The sequence below is a fragment of the Eulemur rufifrons genome, chromosome 30 (genome assembly GCF_041146395.1).
Source record: "Eulemur rufifrons isolate Redbay chromosome 30, OSU_ERuf_1, whole genome shotgun sequence".
In the NCBI taxonomy this organism is placed as follows: Eukaryota; Metazoa; Chordata; class Mammalia; order Primates; family Lemuridae; genus Eulemur; species Eulemur rufifrons.
In genome coordinates, this window is record NC_091012.1 from 14,538,762 (window position 1) to 14,563,014 (window position 24,253).

The 24,253-nt window shown below is 35.9% G+C and overlaps 1 protein-coding gene across 1 annotated transcript; it reads left to right on the forward strand.

Annotated features, from left to right (window-relative positions):
* The first annotated feature begins 954 nt into the window (after positions 1-954).
* On the forward strand, positions 955-20,113 carry LOC138378178 (zinc finger protein 737-like). The gene is made up of 6 exons (XM_069463498.1): positions 955-988; positions 1,491-1,586; positions 18,073-18,324; positions 18,745-19,014; positions 19,183-19,956; positions 20,100-20,113. Exons 1-6 carry the CDS (start codon positions 955-957, stop codon positions 20,111-20,113), a joined length of 1,440 nt encoding a protein of 479 aa, XP_069319599.1.
* Positions 20,114-24,253: the final 4,140 nt, after the last annotated feature.

Consider the following 24,253-nt stretch of genomic DNA (forward strand, 5'->3'; position numbering starts at 1 on the left):
ACTTTGCATAAAACAGATGATTCTTCATGGTTACATATTTTTGGGCACTACCATCCCAGCAGTGATTTTTTTATCCTCTGTGCAATGGTGCCTAATACCAATTTGTCCCACTACGGTTGATGTTAATTTCATTCACTTGGTTAAGGTGTTCTCTGACAGATTCATCCAAAGTAAAGTTAATTGTTTTTTTTCTTTATGAATAAATGTCTTTTGGAAATTTACTGACTGATGTGCATGAACTATCACATTTACACTGGAAGCTCCCCTTTCTTTTTATAGCTTGCTTTGAAAAATGAAGGCTCTTATCTTTGTCTTCTGGTCAGATGAAGTGAGATAAATTGAAAGTCTACCACTTACTGGATGTTGACAAAATACTCTCCTTAGGCCAGAAGCACTGGCTTCACTGGTTATATTATGTGAAATGCAGAGACTCAGACCCCACCCAAGATCTCCTGAATGAGAATCTGTATTTTAACAAGATCTCCAGTTCATTACTATACACGTGAAAATTGGGTGATACCTTCTAACTCACTGTTTCTCTGTGTGAGAATATGCACAACTTATTTCATATGATGTAAATATAGCACAAATTTATATTGCAGTGTTGAGGCCCTTAATTTTATATTAAATACTTTATCATGCAAAACAATATCATATGCACACTAATTTCACACATGTTATACGATTTTCATTCCTGAGAATTAGAGAATATGTTCAAGAATATCACTATGCTAAAAAATATCTTATTGGATAATTCCAGTCACCCATATGTCAGCAACAGTTCTCATAACTTTCATTTTCCTTGTAGTCAAATTAAGAATTCTCTCCTTGGCAACTTGGGAAATATGTGTCTTTTTTCAGGAACTGGTGACATTCAGGGATGTGGCTATAGAATTCTCTCCAGAGGAGTGGGCATGCCTTGACAATGTGCAGCGCAATTTATATAGGGATGTGATGTTAGAGAACTACGGAAACCTGGTCTCCCTTGGTGAGGATCACTTCAATACACAATTCCTATTCCACACTAAGGGCATTATTTTATTTTTTTAGATTGTTTCTTGGAAGTTTCTACTTTACATGAATGAATTTTATATCCCTGCTTTTAAGGAAAATTTGAAGGATTTTGGCGTAGAAAATAAAATCGCTAGACATCTCATCTTATCATGAACCTTTTCCTTTCTTGAGCTGATCTGTATACTTCACTCTAGATTAGTGGTTCCTCTAGAAATCAGGGTATATAATTGTTGCCTGCACCTTAGAACACAATTTCCACCACTTATTTTTTATTTGGTGCTAGTGGGAATTGGTGTTCTGGAGCCATAAATTTGAAATAATTTCTTATCATTCTACAGGGTCTGTGAGAAAACCATATTTTGGAAAACAATTTTCTAGAATTTTCTATAATATTCTGTCTATAAGTATAGTACTTAAAAGATTAGTAATTGGAGAGTCTTCAGCAAAAGTCATGTGTATTCTTTCTAATAAAACAGGTCTTGCTGTCTCAAAGCCAGAGCTGATCACATGTCTGGAACAAGGGATAGAGCCCTGGATTATGAATAAAGAGGAAACAACCGCTAAATATACAGGTAGGTGAGATACAGTAAAGCAGATAACAAATCTTAAAAAGCCAAAGCTCAAGGAGAAAGGCAGATATTAAAAAGTGGTTTGGAATGCTCCGCTCTTTTGGAAATGTTTTTTGAGAAGCCTGTGTATGTTTATCTTTCTCTTACACAAGGATATCTTCTGTCCCATGCTCTTAAAATCTCTAAGAACTGTACATCTGTAGTGATCTTCCTTAGAATTCAGTGAGAGCCAAACTTCTTGTCATGGCTCATAAGGGACTACATTATCTGTAAACACTTCTATTGTTCCGGGAGATATGGGAATATCTGTACATATTTTGAAGACCTCTACATTAAAGCATCTTTTGACAGCGTCTGGCTCTGCTGCCCCATCTGTAGTACAGTGGTTGATCATAGCTCTCTGCAACCTGAAACTTCTGGGCTCCAGGGATCCTGCTACCTCAATTTTCCAAGTACCTAGGACTATGGGCATGAGCCACCATGGCCAGCTGATTTATTCCTATTATTATTATTATTTGTTAAAATGAAGTCTCTTTATGGTTCTGGGGCTGGTTTCAAGATCCTGACCTCAACTGATCCTCCTTCCTTGGATACCAAATTGCTGAGATTATAGTTGTGATCCACCATGCCCAGCTCCATTTTTGAAGTTCCTTTTCTTGCTTCATTTTTGAAATGTGTAAATAGGAATAGTGGAGATATTGTGATTTGCTTCAGTAATTCTAGAAACACTAGGGACAGATTTTTCATATTTTCTACATCATGATTTCCAATTCTAAGGTTTCAGAGGCAATCCTATAGAAATTCAGACTCATTAATTTTATACAAATGCATAGCCTCTTCCTAAACCTAAGAACATCTAACATTATTTCACTTTGAAATATCCTTTTTTCTTTTTTATGTATATTCGTTTTTCTAGTATAAAATAAGAGTAAAATTTCAACTTTATTGTACCCAAATTGCCAAACTGTATTATAGTTTATTTTCCCTACTCACCTCATAGAATCCTTAAATATACTCTCCCTTTGAGTGCTTCAAATTACTGAATATATTTATACTCCCAATTGATACATTGTATTTTGATACTTATATTCCATAATTTTCCCCTATTTAGTACTATCAGGAAATTGTCATTAACATATATGTGTGTATGTGTGCATATATATTTGTGTGTGCATGTTTAACTGGTGAATTTTTCCACAAATAAGAATTGTATAACTGTATATATTTATTGTATACATTGTAAGTATTGCTGCAGTATACACGGGGGTGCAGAATTTTCTTGAGATACTCATTTTACATCTTTGGTTATACTCAGAAGTAGAATTGATGAATGATAAGGCAGTTCTATTATTTACATTTTTAAACAAATCTCTATGATGACAATACCTTTTTACAAATCAATAACAGTGTACATGGATTGCTTTTCTGCACACTTTGCCCACACTTTTTATGTCTCTTCTTTTGGACATTAGCCATTTTAACAGTTGTGAGGTGATATCTTATGATAATTTTGATTTGTGTTTGTATGATGTTTTGGTGATGCTGAGTTATTCTTCATGTTACCTTCATAAAAGAATTTTATGTCTCCCATTTAAATCTTTATTACATCTGGAGTTAGTTTTTGAATATCATGTAAGAAAAAAATAGTCTACTTTTATTCATTTGTTTGTGGGTATCCAGTTTTCCAGCACCAAACACTGAAGAGACCATACTTTCTGCATTGCACATTGCTAGTGCCTTAGGTAAGGGTTAGTTGACCTTATATACTTCGGTTTATTTCTGAGCTCTCCATTCTGTTCCATTGTTTTTTGTGTTGGTTTTATGTGCATATTGTATTTTTATTACTATCACGTTGAAATATAGTTTGAAATCAGAAAGCGTGATGCCAGAACCTTTTTTCTTCTTTCTCAATATGGTTCTGGCTCATCAAAGGTACATGAGATATCACACAAATGTTAGGATTTGTTTGTTAATACTGTGAGTAATGCCCCTGGAATTTTGATAGGGAGTGCATTGAATCTATACATGGTTTTGGATAATATCTTTCTATTTACTCATGTCATCTTCAACTTCTTTTATTAATATCTTATAGTACTCAGTGTAAAGGTTGTTTTTTTTTTTTTTACTACTTTGGTTAAATTTATTTCTTAGCATACTATTCTCTTGATGTTATTGTAAATGAGAGTGTTTTCCTTTTTTATTGGATAGTTTGTTAGTATATAGAAAAACAACTGATGTTTGAATGTAAATTGTATATCCTGTGACTTAACTGAGTGGTTTTATTACTTCATAAAGGTTTTTTTCCTATCTTCTTTATGGTTTTTAACACATAAGATAATGCCATCTGAAAACACTGTGGCATTAGTAAAGTAAAAGTGTTATTTTTACTTTTTTCTGTCTAATTTGAGTGGATTCTTGTGACGTTCTTGCCTAGTTTTTCTACTTAGGTCTTGTAGTAATATCACAAAATAGAAGCATTAAGAGTGGTTGCACATTATCCTTATATTGGTATCTGTGCATGTGAAGGATTAAATACCTTTTCCAGTTTTTATAAAGTGGTCTAGGAAGGTAAAGATGTTTCCTTTTGGGTACTTGGACTAAAGGTATGTCCAGTGAGTTTTCAATGAAGAGTTGCTTTAGCTAGGTCACAAGGCTGCCCCTTGCTCTACAGTGGACTCTGCATTTGGTGGGCCAGTTCTGAAGGGCTTGGGTGGTTTTCAATCCTCTCTTGTTTCTGGGTAAGCTGGTTGACTTCAGGATTTTGATTTCTACTCAAACATACTACGGTATGATTGTGCAGTTGAGTCTGCATATGGTGGGGCTGATACCAGATGTGTGGATGGGTGCGGCTCCCAATGAGTACCTTGGAAGTTTCCCTTCAGGTCACTGTGTGGATCTATGCACTGAAAGAACTGGCCATGGACTATAGTTTAGACAGCTGCAGCAGAGTCACAGGTCTGCTTTTCAGATGACAGTAAGACCAAATTATTCAGGTCTGCCTCCATGGCTACAGATAGGTGTGTCTCTCCCAAAGTCTCTGGATGAACAGCACCACTGTAACTTTGTCACAGGGAACAGTTAGAGACTGTGTGTATCCAAATTGGTTGACCCATGATGTAGTCTGTAGTCAGGACAACGGGTCCTTAATTTTGGCACCTGAATGAGAACCTGAATATTCAAAATGACCCTCCAAGATCTATGGTTCCTCTAGGGTTTAATGACCTTCTATTTAAGTCCCCAAATTCAGATAAGTGTAATTTTCTGTGGATGGCCAGCAAAGTTTTGTTGTTGTTTAGAAAAATACAAGTGGATCCTTCCCCTCCCACCATATTGCTCAGTTTAGTCTCCTTATATATTTTTTATTTCTGATCTGTTCTATTTCATTTTTTTTATAATTTTAGAATCAAAGTTTCAGAATAACATGACAGCATTTCAATTTCTCTACATTCTCACCATATGTATGTATGTTTGTATTTGTATATGTATTTATTTTTTTAAAAGTTCTCAATATAATGGATGTGAGGTGATATCTCATTGTGACTTTGCTTTGCATTTCTCAAAAGATTAACAATTTTTGGGATACTTTCAAATTCTGTTTGTCCCTTTGTATTTCTTCTTTGCAGAAATGCAAGATCAATCCACTGTCCATTTTTCTATCAAGCTATTCGCTTTTTGTTGTTGAATTTTAGTCATTGTTTGTATATTCATGATGTTAACTGCTATCCAATATGTGATTTGCATCTATTTTTACCCATTTTGTAGGAGGCATTTTTATTCCACTGAATCTTTTCTTTGTGCAGACATTTTGAAGTTTGATGAAATCCCATTTTTCTTTTCTTCATTTTTATTGCTTATGCATTCGGTGTTACATCTACTAAAACAGTGCCAGGACCAATATCATGATCTTTCCCTTTTATTTTCTTCTAAGAGTTTTATACATGTATATCCTTCTTTTAATTTCAGCTTATTATGGGGGTACCAAATTTTAGGTTATTTATATTGCCCATGCCCCCCACTCCCTCGAGCCAGAGCTTCAAATGTGTCCATTCCCCAGACAGTGCACATCGCATTCATTATGTAGGTATACACCCATCCCCTCCTCCCTCCCCCTCCCCCCATATCTGCATGACACACAATTGGTGTTATTCCCAAATGTGCACTTAGGCGATGATCAGGGAAACCAATTTGCTGGTGAGTACATGTGGTGCTTATTTTTCCATTCTTGGGATACTTCACTTAGTAGAATAGATTCCAACTCTTTTATATATCTCAAGATCAAGTATGATTGGAATGTTATAGACACTGCATTAAATTTGTATATCACTGTGTATACTGTTGACATCTCAGCAATTTTAAATCATCTGACCATTGAACATGAATACATGTAAGAGTGTATTTAATTTTGACATATTTTTGTATTAACCAGTTTATCTTTTGCTTTTGATTTCTAGGTCCACTTCACTTTTGCCAAAAAACATATGTTGTATGTTTTTAGACTTCTTCCAGTTGATAAAACTTAAGTGTCCTAACAGCATTTGTCATGTCTGATTGAAACTATTGTGTATTCTGCTACGTTTCACTGAAGACCTCTTTAAATGTCTTTCACATCTAACTGATCTATAATGTTTTTCCCATTATCTGTTTCTTATTGATCTTCTATCAAATTTTTCTATTCATTATTGAAAGTGAGGTCTTGCAGTCTCCTATAATTAGTGTGTTACTAGGTGTTTCTTGCAACACTTCTGTCCACACTTTTGTTCCTATTTGCTTAATATATTTAGAAGTCCTGATGTATATAATATATATTTAAAAATATCTATGATAAAATAAGTGCATTGCATGTATATATCTATGTGTATCCTGTGCTATAGATTTCTTTTAAATGACCCATTTTATCAGTATGTTATAACAGTCTTTGTCTCTTCTGATGGTTTTTGACTTAAGGAGTATTTCCTTTAATTATGGCCACAATATCCTCCTCTAATTATTTACATACATTTTTTTTTACAATTACTTTTAACCAATTTGACATTTCAGAGCTAAAGGAAGGCTTTCATAGGTGGCATATTGTAGAGTGCTGTTTGTTTTTTATTTATAAAGTCATCTTATTTTCCTTTTTTTTTCTTTTTTTTAACTTTTATTTTTATTTTTATTTTTTGTTTGTTTTTCAGATCATTATGGAGGTACAAAAGATCAGGCTATATACATTGCCCATGCCTCTCTATCCCCCCGAGTCTGAGCTTCAGTTGTGTCCATTACCTAGACAGTGCACATCACACTCATCATGTAGATGTGCACACCTCCCCTCCCCCCATCCCATACCCCCCAGTCAGAACTTCAAGCGTGTCCATTCTCCAGGCAGTGCGCATCACACTCAACAAGTAGGTATACACCCATCCCTACCACCAAGCCCCGACCTCTGTCTGATACCCAATTGGTGTTATTCCCAAATGTGTACTCAGGGAAACCAGTTTGCTGGTGAGTACATGTGGTGCTTATTTTTCCATTCGTGGGATACTTCACTTAATAGAATGGGTTCCAGCTCTCTCCAGGAGAACCAAAGAGATGCCATATTGGCATTATTTCTAATAGCTGAGTAATATTTCATGGTATACATATACCACATTTTGCTAATCCAGTCATGAATTGATGGGCATTTGGGTTGTTTCCACATCTTTGCGATTGTGAATTGTGCTGCTATAAACATTCGGGTGCAGGTATCTTTTGTATAGAATGACTTTTGTTCTTCTGGGTAGATGCCCAATAATGGGATTGCTGGATCGAATGGTAGGTCTACTTGAATCTGTTTAAGGTATCTCCACATTGCTTTCCACAGGGGCTGCACTAGTTTACAGTCCCACCAGCAGTGTATGAGTGTACCTATCTCTCCACACCCACGCCAACATGTATAGTTTTGGGACTTTTTGATAAAGGCCGTTCTCACTGGAGTTAAGTGATATCTCATTGTGGTTTTGATTTGCATTTCCCTGATGATTAGAGATCTTGAACATTTTTTCATAAGTTTGTTAGCCATTTTTATATCTTCTTTTGAAAAATTTCTATTCATGTCCTTTGTCCACTTTTTGATAGGGTTGTTCGATTTTTTCTTACTGATTTTCCTGAGTTCTAAATAGATTCTTGTTATCAGTCCTTTATCTGATGTGTAGTATGCAAAAATTTTTTCCCATTCTGTGGGTTGTCTGTTTACTCTCATGACTATTTCTTTGGCTGTGCAGAAGCTTTTTAATTTGATCAGGTGCCATTGAATTATTTTTGTTGTTGCTGTGATTGCCTCAGGGGTCTTCTTCATAAATTCTTTGCCTAGGCCAATGTCTGTAAGAGTCTTTCCTACGTTTTCTTCTAGAATTCTAATAGTTTCTGACCTAAGGTTTAAGTCTGTTAACCACTGTGATTTGATTTTTGTGAGGGGTGAGAGCTGTGTGTCCTGTTTTAGTCTTCTACATGTGCATACCCAGTTTTCCCAGCACCATTTATTAAATAAGGAATCTTTTCCCCGGAGTATGTTTTTGTCTGCTTTGTCAAAGATTAGATGGCTATAGGAGGATGGTTTTATATTTGGATTATCTGTTCTGTTCCACTGGTCTGTGTCCCTGCACTTGTGCCAGTATCAGGCTGTTTTAAGAACCACAGCCTTGTAGTATAGTTTGAAGTCTGGCAAATTAATACCTCCCATTTTGTTTTTGTTGTTTAAGATTGCTTTTGCTAAACGGGGTCTTATCTGGTTCCATACAAAGCGTAAAATTATTTTTTCTGTGTCTGTGCAAAAAGATGTTGGTAATTTAATAGGATTACATTGAATCTGTAGATAACTTTGGGCAATATAGACATTTTAACAATGTTGATTCTATCGATCCATGAGCATGGTATGGTTTTCCACCTATTTACATGTTCTGCGATTTCCTTCCTCAGTGTTTCATAGTTTTCCCTATAGAGGTCCTTTACCTCCTTAGTTAAATATATTCCTAGATATTTTATTTTCTTTGTTGCTATTTTGAAGGGTATTGAGTCCTTAATTTGGTCCTCCGTTTGACTGTTATTGGCGAATATGAATGCCTCTGATTTGTGTGTATTGATTTTGTATCCTGAGACTTTACTGAATTCATTGATCAATTCCAGGAGTCTTGGTTGAAACCTTGGGATTTTCTAGATATAACATCATATCATCAACGAAGAGTGAGAGTTTGATCTCTTCTGTCCCTATTTGGACTCCCTTGATTCTGCTCTCTTGCCTGATAGCTCTCGCAACGACTTCCAATACTATGTTGAAAAGTAATGGGGACAGTGGGCAGCCTTATATGGTTCCAGTTCGATGTGGGAATGCTTTCAGTTTTTCCCCATTCAGTATGATGTTGGCTGTGGGTTTGTCGTATATGGCTTGTATCATTTTTAGATAGGCCCTGTCTATGCCTATTTTGTTAAGTGTTCTTATCATAAAAGGGTGTTGAATTTTGTCGAATGCTTTTTCTGCATCTATTGAGAGGATCATATGATCTTTATTTTTGCTTCTATTTATGTGATGAATTACATTCATAGATTTTCGTATGTTAAACCATCCCTGCATCTCTGGGATGAAGCCCACTTGGTCGTGATGGATTATTTTTTTGATAAGCACTTGGATTCGATTTGCTAGGATTTTATTCAGAATTTTTACATCTATATTCATAAGAGAAATTGGTCTATAGTTCTCTGTTTTAGTTGCATCCTTTCCTGGTTTTGGTATCAGGATTATGTTGGCTTGGTAAAAAGTGTTGGGGAGAATCCCATCCTTCTCTATATTGGAGAATAGTTTATGTAGGATTGGCACCAGTTCTTCTTTGTAGGTATGGTAGAATTCAGGTGTGAACACATCTGTTCCAGGGCTTTTCTTTTTGGGAAGGTTTTTTTATTGCTGTTTCGATTTCAGATCTAGATATCGGTCTATTCAGGAATTATATTTCTTCCTGGTTGAGCCTGGGAAGCCTGTGTGTTTCTCAGAATTTGTCCATTTCCTGCAGGTTTTCTAATTTGTGTGCATAAAGATTTTTGTAGAATTCATAGATGATATCAAGTATCTCTGTGGCATCAGTCGTGATTACTCCTTTCGTGTTCCTGATGGAGGTTATAAGAGATTTTTCTTTTCTGCTCTTGGTTAGTCTAGCCAGAGGTGTGTCAATTTTGTTTATTTTTTCAAAGAACCATCTTTTGGTTTTATTAATCTCCCTTATGGTTTGATTGTTGTGCTTTTCATTTAGTTCTGATTTAATCTTAATAATTTCTCTCCTTCTGCTGGGTTTGGGATCGGTCTGGTCTTCCTTCTCCAGCTCTTTGAGTCTATTCATTAGATTGTCTACTTGTAAGTTTTCTGTCTTTTTGATATAGGCATTTATGGAAATAAATTTTCCTCTCAGGACTGCTTTAGCTGTGTCCCACCGATTTTGATACGTTGTATCTCCTTTGTCGTTTACTTCAAAGAATCTTTTGATTTCTGACTTGATTTCTTCATTTATAAAATGAGTGTTCAGGAGAAGGTTATTTAGCTTCCATGACTTTGAGTAGAAGTGAGGATTTCTGTTAGGGTTCATTGTTACTTTTATTCCACTGTGATCTGAGAAGATGCATGGTATAATTTCTATATTTTTAAATTTTTTAAGACATGCTTTATGTCCTAAGATATGGTCAATCTTGGAGAATGTCCCATGAGCTGATGAGAAGAAAGTATATTCAGTGGTTTTTGGGTAGAATGTCCTGTAGATGTCAGTCAGGCCCATTTGTTCTAGAATTCTATTTAAGTCCATTATGTCTTTGTTTATTTTCTGTTTAGAGGATCTGTCCTGTACTGTCAGTGGGATGTTAAAGTCTCCAGGTATTACAGTATTGTTATCTATCATTTGGTTCAGATCAAGTTGGGTTTGCTTTATGAATCTGGGTGCACCTAGATTGGGTGCATATATATTAAGTATAGTTATGTCTTCTTGTTTAATTGTACCCTTCACCAGTATATAGTGACCATCTTTGTCTTTCTTTACTTTTGTTGATTTAAAAACTACATTATCAGAGATTAGAACCGCCACGTCAGCTTTCTTTTGGGTTCCATTTACTTGGAATATTGATTTACACCCTTTTATTTTCAGTCTAAATGCATCCTTGCAGGTTAGATGAGTTTCCTGAAGACAGAAGATACTTGGCTTATATTTTTTTATCCATTGGGCCAGTCTATGTCTCTTGAGTGGGGAATTGAATCCATTCACATTTAATGAGAGAACTTATAAGTGAGACAGATTGCTGTTCCACATGTTGGGTTGAATTTCATTGATCTGTTTTCTCTCTTGAGCCATTATGATAACTGAATTTTTATATTTATCTCTTGATTAGTGTTACATTCGAGGGTCCTTCTTGTGCTGGACCATGTGTAACTCTCTTTTGAGTACTTCTTGGAGAGCTAGTCTTGTCTTGGTGAATTCCCTGAGTTTTTGTTTATCTGAGAATGTCTTAATTTCACCTTCATATATAAAATGGAGCTTAGCTGGGTACAGGATTCTAGGCTGGGCATTATTCTGTTTCAGAAGAGTGAGAATGGGGCCCCAATCTCTTCTTGCTTGTAAGGTTTCAGTTGAGAAATCTGGCGTGATTCGGATGGACTTTCCTTTGTATGTTACTTGTTTCTTTCTCCTTACAGCTTGAAGAAGGGCCTCTTTAGTAGATATTTTGGTCAGTCTGATGACTACATGACGTGGTGTCTTCCTATTTGGTATGAATCTCCCAGGGGTTCTTTGAGCTTCTTGAACCTGTATATCTAGAGATTTTGCTAGGCCTGGGAAATTTTCCTCAATTATATCTTCAAATAGTTTATTCAGCCCTTGCTTATTGTCTTCTTCACCCTCAGGAATGCCGATAACTCTCACATTAGGCTTCTTCACATAATCCCACATTTCTTGTAGACTCTGGTCTTTTCTCTTGTTTCTTTGCTCTAACTCTGTGACTGTCTTATTTAATTGCAAAGTGTTATCTTCAATCTCTGAGATTCTTTCTTCTGTTTGATCTACCCTGCTCTTGAGACTTTCCACTGTGTTTTGTAGCTCCTTGAATAAATTCTTCATTTCCAGGAGTTCAGTTTGATTTTTCTTCAGTATTTCGATTTCTTTGGTGAATTTTTCTTCCAAGTCCTGGATCTTTTTTGTGGTTTCTTTGTGTTGATTATCCATTTTTTCTTTCATAATGTTCAGCGTATTTATGATCCATATTTGAAATTCTTCCTGTGACATGTTGCTATTTGGAATCTGGTTTGTGTTAATTGGTGGAGAACTAGTAATCCTCTTTGAGGGCAAGGTTTCAGCTTGATTCTTTATAGTCCCAGAGTTCTTTCACTTAGCCCTTCCCATCTGGATGAGTCCTTAAGATCCCTTCTTTCAGCTTTAGTCTGGATAGGGGCACGCCGTGAGCGCCAGGTATGGTGCGTCCTCTGTCACTAGGGGGAGCCCTTCGCATGTTGTTCAGGATTTTGTTACCTTTGCTGGGGGGGCTGCTCCTCTTCCTCTCCCAAGGTAGTTTCCGTCTCTCTCTGCGTGAAAGACAGTGGATAGGGGGAGTGGAGTGGCACCCTCGTTCGCCCAATGCCCCAGCCGCTGCAGTTCCCGCGGGTGATGGTCCACCCTGCCCCAATGTCTGCAAGGTCCACGCTCCACTCTCTCGCAACTGGGGAACCACTCAGTGTTCACACAAAGGTGGAGCTCGTAGTGGGGGTCCGTGGACTAGGGAAGGGAGGCGCCCAGGGAGCTGCCTGGTACCCAATCGCTCTGCAGCGTTTAGGCTGTGAAACCCGACAATGGCAGCTGCCCGTCTGCAGATCACTGTCTCTGGGGTTGAACGCTCAGGGACCGGCAGAGGCCAGAGGAGCCGGGGACCGGGAGAATCCAGCCGCCCGCCTAAACGACACAGTTCGGTGTCTGCTAGAGCCGGACTGAAGCAGTCCCGCTGCCCACGTATAGGAGACATTTGCTAGGCACCTCGGCTGTGCACAGCGCTCCAGGGTCCAAAATGCCTCCTGCTAATGTCTCCTCTCTGCAGAGCCCCACGTCTCCCGCGGCGATTCTGCACTGACTTCAGGCAGATCCCCAATTGAGTGGGTGTGGAGGTCAGAGGGGGAGCAAGATGCTTTCCTGTGGGGCTGAACCCACCCCACTCTCTGGTGAGGTGGGTACAGCAGTCCCGCGCTCCCTTCTCTATTGACCGTCCCACACTCTCCAGATTTTCATGATTTATTTCTCAATCACCTCAGTCCTTTCTTGCTCTCTCTCTCTGTCCCACGCTGATTCTCCGTGGGTTCACACGGCTGTTCTTGTGGAGGAGTGAACCTCTAGCATTGTGACAGTCCGAGACCCATGCCTTCCACTCTGGGAGCACGAATCCAGGAGGTCACCACCATTCCGCCATCTTCGAGTCTCCCGAAAGTCATCTTATTTTTCATTAGAGAGTTTAAACCACTTATATTTAAAGTAACTTCTAAAGGACATGAATTTATCATTGAAATTTTTTAATTCTTGCCCATGTGCCCTGTATATACATTGTTCCTCATTGCCTGTCTTATTCTCTTTAGTTTTATTTCCTTGATTTTGAAGTGACATGCTTTTATTGCTTTCCCATTTTCTTTTGCATATCTTCTACAGGCATTCTGTTTGTGACCACATTAGGAAATGGAGACTAAATCTCTGTGTTATAACAACATATGTTAATCTCGTAATAGTTTCAATTAAAGTAAATTAAAAACCTACATGTCTTAAAGTGCCACATGTTCTTATTAATGTCACAAATTATACCTTTTATATTGTATATGTGAGAACAGATTTTTGCACATTTATGCTTTCAGTTTTTCTTTAATTCTATAGATTTATTATGAGGGTTTATGAACCATCATGATCAAATAGAATTCTATATCTGTTTATACATTTATCTTTAACACAGAGCTTTATGTTTTTAACTGTTTATAATGCTACCCAACATAATTTTATTTTTCATCACAGTGGACCCCCTTTACATTTCTTCTGGCCTACTCCCGTGGTGATGAACAGCATTGACTTTTGCTTAGCTTGGAAAATCTTTAATTTTTCTCTTGTTTTTGAAAAAAATATTTCCCAGAGGAAGCCCTCTTAGTTGGTAGTACTTTTTTTTTTTTTTTTGTTATCACTCTGGCATTTAGAAAATTCTCAGCTGCCTTATTCTCCAAATAATCTTTCTGCCATTTTCCCACTCTATTCTTCTTCTAGGAACCTTTCTTAGATATACTGGTCTACCTGACTGTGTCCAATACGTCCCATACTCCACCTTCAGTTGTGTCCCTTTTAAAATTTTGCTTCCATGACACAATATTTATAAATGAAATGTCTTCAACTTTCTGATTCTTCTGCTTCATTAAGTGTGCTTCTCTAGTGAATTTTTCATCTCAGTTATTATATTCTTCAGCTCTAAAATTTGTGTTAGGTTCTTGTTATAGTTTTTATGTCTGTTAATATCTCAGTTTCTTCAGGCATCATTTTGCAGATTTTGTTGTCTGTGTTTTGTTTTTCTTGTAGGGGATGTTTCAGATGATTATTTCTAAGGTTTTTCAGGTACTCCAAATATCTCCATTTCATAAGCATTGGTTCCTGGAGATTTATGTTTTTTGTTGCTGTGGGATAGGTTTTGTGAATCCTCTGCATTCCCTCAAATCTTGTGATAAGTACAGTTAATTTTATCTTTGTTTTTACTTATACACTGTAATTTTTGTGTGGCAATATTCAACTCTGGTCACTTTAACATAGTATGATTTAATATTTAAATATGAATTAGCAATTTATCCAGTGCTAAAATAATTCTCTATGTGTTTGCTTGCCTGTGTGAGTAAAAATTATGTCTAGTGTGTTTCAAACTTACTTGTTTTCTTGGTTTGTGGTCTATAATTCTTTTATCTTGACTAGGTGAGTAGTCATAAAAATTATAATTTCAGCAGTTCTTTATTGCTGAATGTGTATTATATTGGTGTGAGAGAAATAATCATGTAAGGAGACTTCAAGATGGCTGACGAGAATCAAGGCTTGTCGGACCATTCAAGTAGAACAGTTGAGAATTTAACAGAGGGGAGTGGAGGATGATTCCTGGTAAGCAGTAGACCATACAGTCTGAAACAAGTGGAGTCTTGGACACTAAGAGCAGGTACTGAGCAGCTGAGAAGAGAGGAGGATAAAAGGTAGGAACTGGCACAAACAAAATCACAGGACTTCTGGAGCCCAGGGAAAAAGTAAGGGATTTTGACCTCCCCCACCCAGGTGCCTCAGGCCTGCAATAGGATGCATGTCTCTCATCCCATGGGAGTGTGCTATGAGCAACAAGAGAGCCAGCATCACTGCACCTGGACACCCCCTCCTCTGCACCTGATACACTCCAGGCATCCCAGGAAGCAATTTTGGCTTAAGGTTCTCATAGCTGTGTGACCACACTCCCCCCATAGCAACTGCCAAAGCACCTTGCACTGAGTGACTAAGCCTGCCTTGGGCATCGGGTAGCACACTTCCAGCAAAAGCTGCACTGAGTGACTGAGCACGCCTTTGGCAAGGGGGTGCAAACTACCAGCCAAGCCTGCCTTGGAAAGTGTATCTGGTGCTGCAACTCAGAGAGGAGGAGGGTAGGCTGGCACTCACTCTTCCTGAGAGTGTTACAGGAAGACCATGACCCCTTCTTGCCACCGTAGCTGATGCTGGAATTCTCTGTGCTGAGATGCCCATCTCTCTGTGCTATGGGTGCTTTTTCACCTGGCTCAGCTTGTGATCTTCCCATTGACAGGCACTTGGTGCATCTGTCTGCTGACACACAGTCAACAGGATGAGAAGCATTGAGGAAGGGTCCCAGTTTTGAAATCAGGCAGGGAATGAAAGTTCGTGTCCATTGGGAGTGTGTGGAGGAGAAAAGGAAAACAGTGGTCTATCAATGTTCCCCCACCAAACCTCCCCTGGAGAACTGCCATATTGGATTTTGCTGAACCAGGTAAACACCACTTACTTTTTTTTGAATTCTATAAATTTGTTTTATTTCACTTTGTTAATGTAAATTTATAATACAAATATATAAAAATATAATAAATTGTTACTATGAGTTTGGGGAAATAATCATTTTTTTTTTATTTCAGCTTATTATGGGGGTACAAAAGTTCAGGTTATATATATTGCCCATGTCCCACCCATACCCCCAAGTCAGAGCTTCAAGCATGTCCATTCCCCAGATAGTGTGCATTGCATTCATTATGTAGTTATACCACCATCCCATCATTAAGCATAATGTCGTCAAGGTTTATCTCTACTGTGCGTGTTACTAGATTATTTGTTTTATTAAAGCTGAGAAATAATCCACTATTTCTAAATTTCAAATTGTATTTATCCTTTCATTTGGTAAGGGAAGTTTGGTTTTCTTTCATCTACTGGCCTTTGTGAATAATGATGAAATAAATATGAGTGTGAAGATACCTTTTAATTTTACAACATATGCAAGAGTTTATATTTGTGTTTCTTTCTGATTTATTGGTCCAGTTTTCTGTCTTTCTGCCAGTAGAAAACTTCATTGACTACTGTAGCTTTTTCAATGTTTTAAAATGGGGAAGTATGGTATCAATAGCATTGTTTCTCTTTTTGATGATTGTTCAGATCTTTGTGGTCTCTTGAGATTCCATATTATTTTTGGGTTTGCTGTTTCTCTTTTTGAAAAAATTAAATGGAGAATTTGAAAGGAATTGCATTGAATCTGTAGACCACTATCAATATCTTCACAGCATTAAGTCTTCTTCCCTTGAACAAGAACGTGTTCAAAAGTGTGTTATTTTCATATATTTGTGAATTTTTCTGTGTTTCTTCTGTTATTTATTTACAGTTTCATTCCATTCTGGTCAGAAATTAAAGTGTGCAAGATTTCAGTTTTCTAAAATTGGTTAAGACTTGTTTTGTGGCCAAACAGGTAGTTTTTTGGAAGAATGTTTTATGAGGTATCAAGAAGATTGCATGTTCTATTATTATTCTGTAGAGTGTTCTCTATATATCTGTTAGGTCTAATTGCTCTACGGTGTTTTCAAAACTTCTGTTTTCTTATCATTAATTTGACTGGCTTTATTATTATTGAAAGTGGAATATCAATGTATCCTATATTTTGCTGTCCATTTCTTGCTTCAATTCTGTCAATATTTTCTTTATATATTTGCGAACCTTCATGTGAGATAAAGATAGATATCATATATATGTCTTATTTTCATGGGTTCTCAGTGAATGACCTCTTTTTATATTAAATGTCCTTGTTTGTCTCTTGTGAAAGTTTTGGCCTAAAGTATATTTTATAAACTGTAACATTTTTCACTTCAAATATAATATGCCTAATATAATTTTGAACTCCACTGCTGTTATATGCTTAAAGTTTTCATGGCATATCTTGTTATATCCTGCCAATTTTAGTCTATTGTTTTCACAAGATATGAAGTAAAGTCTCTTTAGAGAGAATATAGTTGGATTTTTTAATCCCTTTATTTAACTGTGTCTTCTGACTGGAAATACTAGTACATAAATATTTATATAATTTTCTCAAAGGGAAGGACTTATAATTTCCCTAATATTAATTGTTTTATATAACTTTTGTCACTATTTTTTCTTTGTTTCCTCTTTTTTTCTTCTTCATTATGTGCCACTAATATTTAGGGACATATTTTGTTTCTTTGTCCACCTTCCTTTTTGTATCTCTATAAACATTTTCCTGATGTTCACAGTGAGAATTACCTAAAGTCCTTTGAAGTTGCAAAATACATTGAACTGATAAGTACTCAACTTCAGGTGCATACAAAAATTCTTAATCTTTATGTTTGCCCCCAACCTTATGATATTGATGTCAATAATTATGTATTTTTACATTGTGTATCAATTAACATATGGTAATGCTCTTTGTCAATTTTGTCTTTCAAATTTTATAGCATAAATAAATGTTTTTGTACCATCATTATAATACTGCAGAATTTTATTTTGGATATGTACACACCTTTCCCAGATAGTTATGTAGTTATAATAGAGGACAGAAACCAGCTTGTGGAAAGGCCATAAAAAATGAGATGTATGGACATATGTGCCAATAGTTTCATTCTCTTTTGAAAGGGAGTCCAGGAGATGGGATTTTACTACTAATGTGATTCCTCTATATCAGCGGTGAGGAAGGGCTTTGCTAGGTAAATGTAACAAACTTTCCTTCTGGTTCCATTTGGTTCTTGGTGTCATTCTCATATGAGGTGCTATGAACTATTAGCAGTTATGATTTCTCAAAAAGTCATGTTTGTAAGTATATTTTTAAGGTCATACATCTATCATGGAAGTAAGACCATGGTATTCTATTGTGCTTTCTTGCTAATGTGCCTGGTATAGTTTTATATATTCAAATTGTGAAGTACATTCACCTGAGTCCAGTTAGTGAGATACTTTGTTATTTTCATTTCTTTCAGAACTGTCTTCCCATTGCACCCGAGACCTGGTGCCAGAGCAGGGCATAAAAGACTCATTTCAGAAATCAATAAGGAGACTATATGAAACTGGTAGCCTTGAAAATATACATTTAAGAGAAGACTGGGAGTGTGTGAATGAGTGTAAGAGGCAGAAAGTATATTACGATGGTCTTACCCAATGTTTGTCAACTACCCATAGGAAAATATTCAGCTGTATAAAAGTCTTTACGAAATTTTCAAATCTAAATAGACATAAAAAAAGACCTACAGGAGAGGGAATTTTCAGGCATAATAGATGTGGGAAAACTTTTAACCACATCTCAAATGTTTCTGGACATAGGAAAATTCATACAGGAGAGAAACCCTACAAGTGTGAAGAATGTGGAAAAGCCTTTAACTGGTACTCAAGTCTTACTGAACATAAAAGAATTCATACAGGAGAGAAACCATACAAATGTGAAGAATGTAGCAAAGCCTTTACCCGGTACTCAAGTCTTACTGAACATAAAAGAATTCATACAGGAGAGAAACCATACAAATGTGAAGAATGTGGCAAAACCTTTACCCAGTGTACAAACCTCACTCTACATAAAAGAATTCATACAGGAGAGAAACCATACAAATGTGAAGAATGTGGCAAAGCCTTTACCCACTGCTCACGTCTTACTGAACATAAAAGAATTCACACAGGTGAGAAACCATACAAATGTGAAGAATGTGGCAAAGCCTTTATCCAGTGTACAAACCTCACTCTACATAAAAGAATTCATACAGGAGAGAAACCATACAAATGTGAAGAATGTGGCAAAGCCTTTACCCATTGCTCACGTCTTACTGAACATAAAAGAATTCATACAGGTGAGAAACCATACAAATGTGAAGAATGTGGCAAAGCCTTTACCCACTGCTCACGTCTTACTGAACATAAAAGAATTCATACAGGTGAGAAACCATACAAATGTGAACAATGTAGCAAAGCCTTTACCAGGTACTCAAGTCTTACTGAACATAAAAGAATTCATACAGGAGAGAAACCATACAAATGTGAAGAATGTGGCAAAGTCTTTACCCACTGCTCACATCTTACTGAACATAAAAGAATTCATACAGGAGAGAAACCATACAAATGTGAACAATGTGGCAAAGCCTTTACCCAGTGCTCAAGTCTTATTGAACATAAAAGAATTCATACAGGTGAGAAACCCTACAAGTGTGAAGAATGTGGCAAAGCCTTTACCAGGTACTCAAGTCTTGCTGAACATAAAAGAATTCATACAGGAGAGAAACCCCACAAGTGTGAAGAATGTGGAAAAGCCTTTAACTGGTGCTCAAAACTTACTACACACAAGAGAATTCATACAGGAGAGAAACCATACAAATGTGAAGAATGTGGCAAAGCCTTTACCCAGTGCTCCAGTCTTATTGAACATAAAAGAATTCATACAGGAGAGAAACCCTACAAGTGTGAAGAATGTGGCAAAGCCTTTAGCCGGGGCACAGACCTTACTCTACATAAAAGAATTCATACAGGAGAGAAACCATACAAATGTGAAGAATGTGGCAAAGCCTTTACCCAGTGCTCACACCTTACTCTACATAAAAGAATTCATACAGGAGAGAAACCATACAAATGTGAAGAATGTGGCAAAGCCTTTACCCAGTGCTCAAGTCTTATTGAACATAAAAGAATTCATACAGGAGAGAAGCCATACAAATGTGAAGAATGTGGCAAAGCCTTTAGTCGGCACAGAGACCTTACTCTACATAAAAGAATTCATACAGGAGAGAAACCATACAAATGTGAAGAATGTGGCAAAGCCTTTACCCAGTGCTCATACCTTACTCTACATAAAAGAATTCATACAGGAGAGAAACCATACAAATGTGAAGAATGTGGCAAAGCCTTTACCCAGTGCTCAAGTCTTACTATACATAAAAGAATTCATACAGGAGAGAAACCATACAAATGTGAAGAATGTGTCTAAGCCTTTACCCTGTGCTCACACCTTATGGTACATAAAGAAAAGTCATACTGGAGTGAAATCCTACAGATATGAAGAATGTGGCAAAACCATTAACCGGAACCCATACCTTACTCTACATAAAAGAAATCATACAGTAGAGAAGCCCTACAAATGTGAAGAATGTGGCAAAGCCTTCAATAACTGCTCACATCTTACTCAACATCAAAGACATCATACTAGATAAAAGTGAGATAAATGTAATGACTATGGCAGTGCTTTCCCAAAGCATTAGCCTTAAAATGCACAACAGTACTTATTCTGAAAGTAAACAATAATAATGTAGAGCACTGAACATACCTTTACTTCTATCACAGATCTTATTGGACATGAGAGAACTTACACTGAAAGAAACCCTCCAATATTTTCTCAAGCATTGCTCAACATCAGAAAATTTTTAATAGATAGAAACCTTACAAATTTAATGAATGTGAAAAAAGATTTATAGAAAAGGTATACCTTAAAGAACAACACAGAATTGATACTTAAAACTGCTTTACATATATAATAAATTTTGGAACAGATTCAATCAAAAATCAAGTCTAAATAGATATCAGAGGATTCACAGTACAATGCACTAAGACACTAACACATTCACCTATTTCTTTAAACCAGGTTGTTGATTATAGAGAATAATCCAGTTAAAATAGTTAGATAATTTATTTTTATGTCAGTTTGAAAAAAGAGAGAGATTTTTTGAGAGTTATAATTACATGTAAAATATATTTTCTGGTCAGGATGGGGTGAAAATATAGCAAAGTATAATTTTTTCCTTTTTTGACAAGCAAATATTGATGTGATTCAACTCTCAAAGCAGTAGATGTTATGATTTCATTCCTAGTATGTATGTGAATGTGTGTGGTTAATGGTAGCTACATCACAGTTATTAGAAGTCTTTCTGTCTTAAGTAGGCATCATTCATGTACTTTTCCATGGAAAATTGAAATCACTGAAATGTAACATGTATGAAATGGAAAGGTGCTTTGCGGTTGACTTTTAACAAACAGTATTTTAAGTGATGTATAATGTAGGTATACAGACTAATATTCTTCTCATTATAATCAGAATGAAACAATTACAATATTAGAAATAAATTGTTTTACTAATTGCAAATTACAATGATGAAATAGAGTGAATTTTGAAATATTTTTAGATTACATGTAAACTTAATTTGTTTTATTAAGTTAAAAAAGGTTTCTATTATGTCAAACATGTTGTAGATTGAATGAAGTGTTATTTTCCCACTAACATTAACTTGTCTGATGTTACTCAGAGTTGGAGGTAATGGATTGTAAAAAGGTACAATTGGTTACACACTAAAATGACGTCATTTGTGATCCTTTTTTTCCAGTGGCTTTAAGTTTCTAATACTTCGAAGAATAATGTTCCCAAAAGTTTTATTATTTTTTATTATTTTTGCAATTACATTGTTACTGTAATGCTTATAATAAAGATTGTCCATTTAATGAAAAGCCATCCATTTCTGAACACTGAATGACTACTTGTTCCATTTTATTCTACATTTTTCTTTCAACATGCAACCTCTTTAGCCAGTGAAGCACAAATAAACACATTTTTTATTTACATGGAATCCAACATACAAATACATCATGGTTAAGATGAACTTTAGTTGTAATAGATTTACAGAGTAAGTAATTATGTTTGTGTGAATGTGGATGTATACCTATTTTGAAAAGAAAAGAAGAAATATTGGAAAAAATAGGTAATTTCAAAAGTGTTGAGAATTTACTAGCAAATTAGAAACTTCAAAGATTCTAAAAGCAATTTTTTTTTGCTTTATGTTGAATTAATTTGTTTAAAACCCTAAAGCTTCTAGTTCAGAACCTGCCCATGCCAGTCCTCTGTTCTTACATGCTTATTACTCATGCTAGACCCGATGTATAATTTTATTATTTCAAAGTTCGTTAAGTATTCTTTATATGACATGCTCTTCAATTTGAAGAATGATTTTTATAAAATTTAATAGTGCTCATAAAATAATCTGAAGGTATGAGTAATTCCACAGTGTATCAATTTCATTTTATTTACTTAGCACATCCTATATTTCCCTTCTAATTTGGGGAGTGTATTGAAAGTACTTTTGGTCACTGTTTCTTTTTCTTTTGGTCATTGACCTAATTGATTTATTGACTGTGTCAGCTAATTTGTTCAAGTAAACACTAAGAAGGATTTATAAATTATGGGGTTGTTTCGATATTTAAATAGAAGGAACAAGTACAGGCCAGTGTTATGTATGTAATAGATGCTTTATAATTAGCAATAAATATTTCTGTGGGAATGAGTTTGTGGCTCTAGGTAAGAGATTGAAAATGTCCAGGGTGAAAAAATGGCACTGATTTTGCATGTGGAGAGAAGAGACCTACAGAACAACCAACGCTTGGAATTTATAAGTGGGAACTCTGCTTCTTTGATTTCATAATTTTCTCCAGTTTTTTTGCTATCTTTTTATCTTCATTCCCTTCTACAAATGTTTCTCAGCCATTCTTCTTTCTGCCTATACTTGGGCTACAACTTTCTCACTGTTGTACTCACCCCCTACCAGTTCACACAGTACTTTAAAAGTTCTCATGAGAAGTGCAGAATTTTTTAACTTGGTGAAAAAATAATTTAACTAGAGAGTTTGAGGCCATTTATAGGTTATACATGCAGCATTCTGATTACTTAAGATTAGAGAGATTCAGTGTCCTAAGCTAAAAGTAAGAGCCTTAAAGTACAAAGAAAGATAAACAATTCTGAATGCCAGAGGATTAAATCAAGAACTCAGTATTGTTTGCTTTGTAAAAGCAAAATGTTATTAGATCCTAACATATAATGTCATAAATATGAAACCAATTAAATAAGAAAAGCATTAATAAGTGTGTGATGTATATGGTTAGCACTATATAAAGAAACATCAGAACCTGGCCATCTTTTAATAGAGAGTTTAGGTAAATGAAGAAGTTTGAATTTAATTTTCTATCAATTACTTATAGTACAACATATGTATCCATCTAGAATCTACTTATGGGTGTGTATTTTCAGTGTATTTTTAGAATTTAATAGAATGATTTCTGTGGATTTAAAATTTGGAATCATCTTTCTTTACTTGATATTTCAATGTTAGAGAATTTATTTTACATGACTTTATTTCAGTTCGTACAGTACATAGTACACAGTTTTCATTTTCAGTCATCTAACTGTGGCCAACAATTTGGTCATTCTCTCTAGAGGGATCTCGGATCATGGCAGCTTTTTGATTGAAAATTTCATCAGTGATTTGGCATGCAATCTTCTTTTCTGTGCTGACAGTGGCCAGAGGTGGGACAGTGAGCACTACATATCTCTTTAGTGTCTTCCATACCATAATCATCAACACCAAGAAGTCCAGTTGTCCTTAGCTTAAAATAATAGCATTAAAGCCCTTTTCATGTTCTGTGGTGGATTCTGAATCTGCTGGTAAATATCAGAGTTCCCTTGCTTATGACTGACAAATAGAATAATAAAAACAGCAGTAAAGCTATATATTTTTGATACTGTTCAGTTAAGCTCATGAAAAAGATCCAGGCTCAGCATTTAGAACAATCTGTACTTCAAAGATTTTTATTGATTTTTTTAATTGACTGATAACTTTATATGTATTTCTCATGTAAAATGTGATGTTTTGAAATATATATACATACACACACACACCCATTGTCTAATGCTTATTCTAGCTAATTGACAGATGCTTTAATTCTCATAGTTATCACCTTTGTGGTGAAGAACACTTATTGACTGTCTCAGCATATATTTTTTTTAATTTTTATTTTTTTTATTCTTATTTCAGCATATTGTGGGGGTAAAAAAGTTTAGGTTACGTATATTGCCCTTACCCCCCCCCCCGAGTCAGAGCTTCAAACGTGTCCATCCCCTAGACAGTGAGCGTCACACTCATTATGTATGTATACACCCATCCCCTCCCCCACCCACATCTGCCCGACACCCGATTAATGTTATTCTTAAATGTGCTCTTAGGTGATGATCATTGAAACCAATTTGATGGTGAGTACATGTGGTGCTTATTTTTCCTTTCTTGTGATACTTCACTTAGTGGAATGGGTTCCAACTCTTTCCAAGAAAATACAAGAGGTACTATATCACCATTGTTTCTTATAGCTGAG

Coding starts and splice junctions, on each gene's coding strand:
- LOC138378178 (XM_069463498.1), top strand. CDS start 955: ATGTTAGAGAACTACGGAAACCTGGTCTCCCTTG. Junction 989..1,490: donor CGGAAACCTGGTCTCCCTTG/GTGAGGATCACT, acceptor CTAATAAAACAG/GTCTTGCTGTCTCAAAGCCA. Junction 19,015..19,182: donor ACATAAAAGAATTCATACAG/GTGAGAAACCAT, acceptor GAATTCATACAG/GAGAGAAACCATACAAATGT.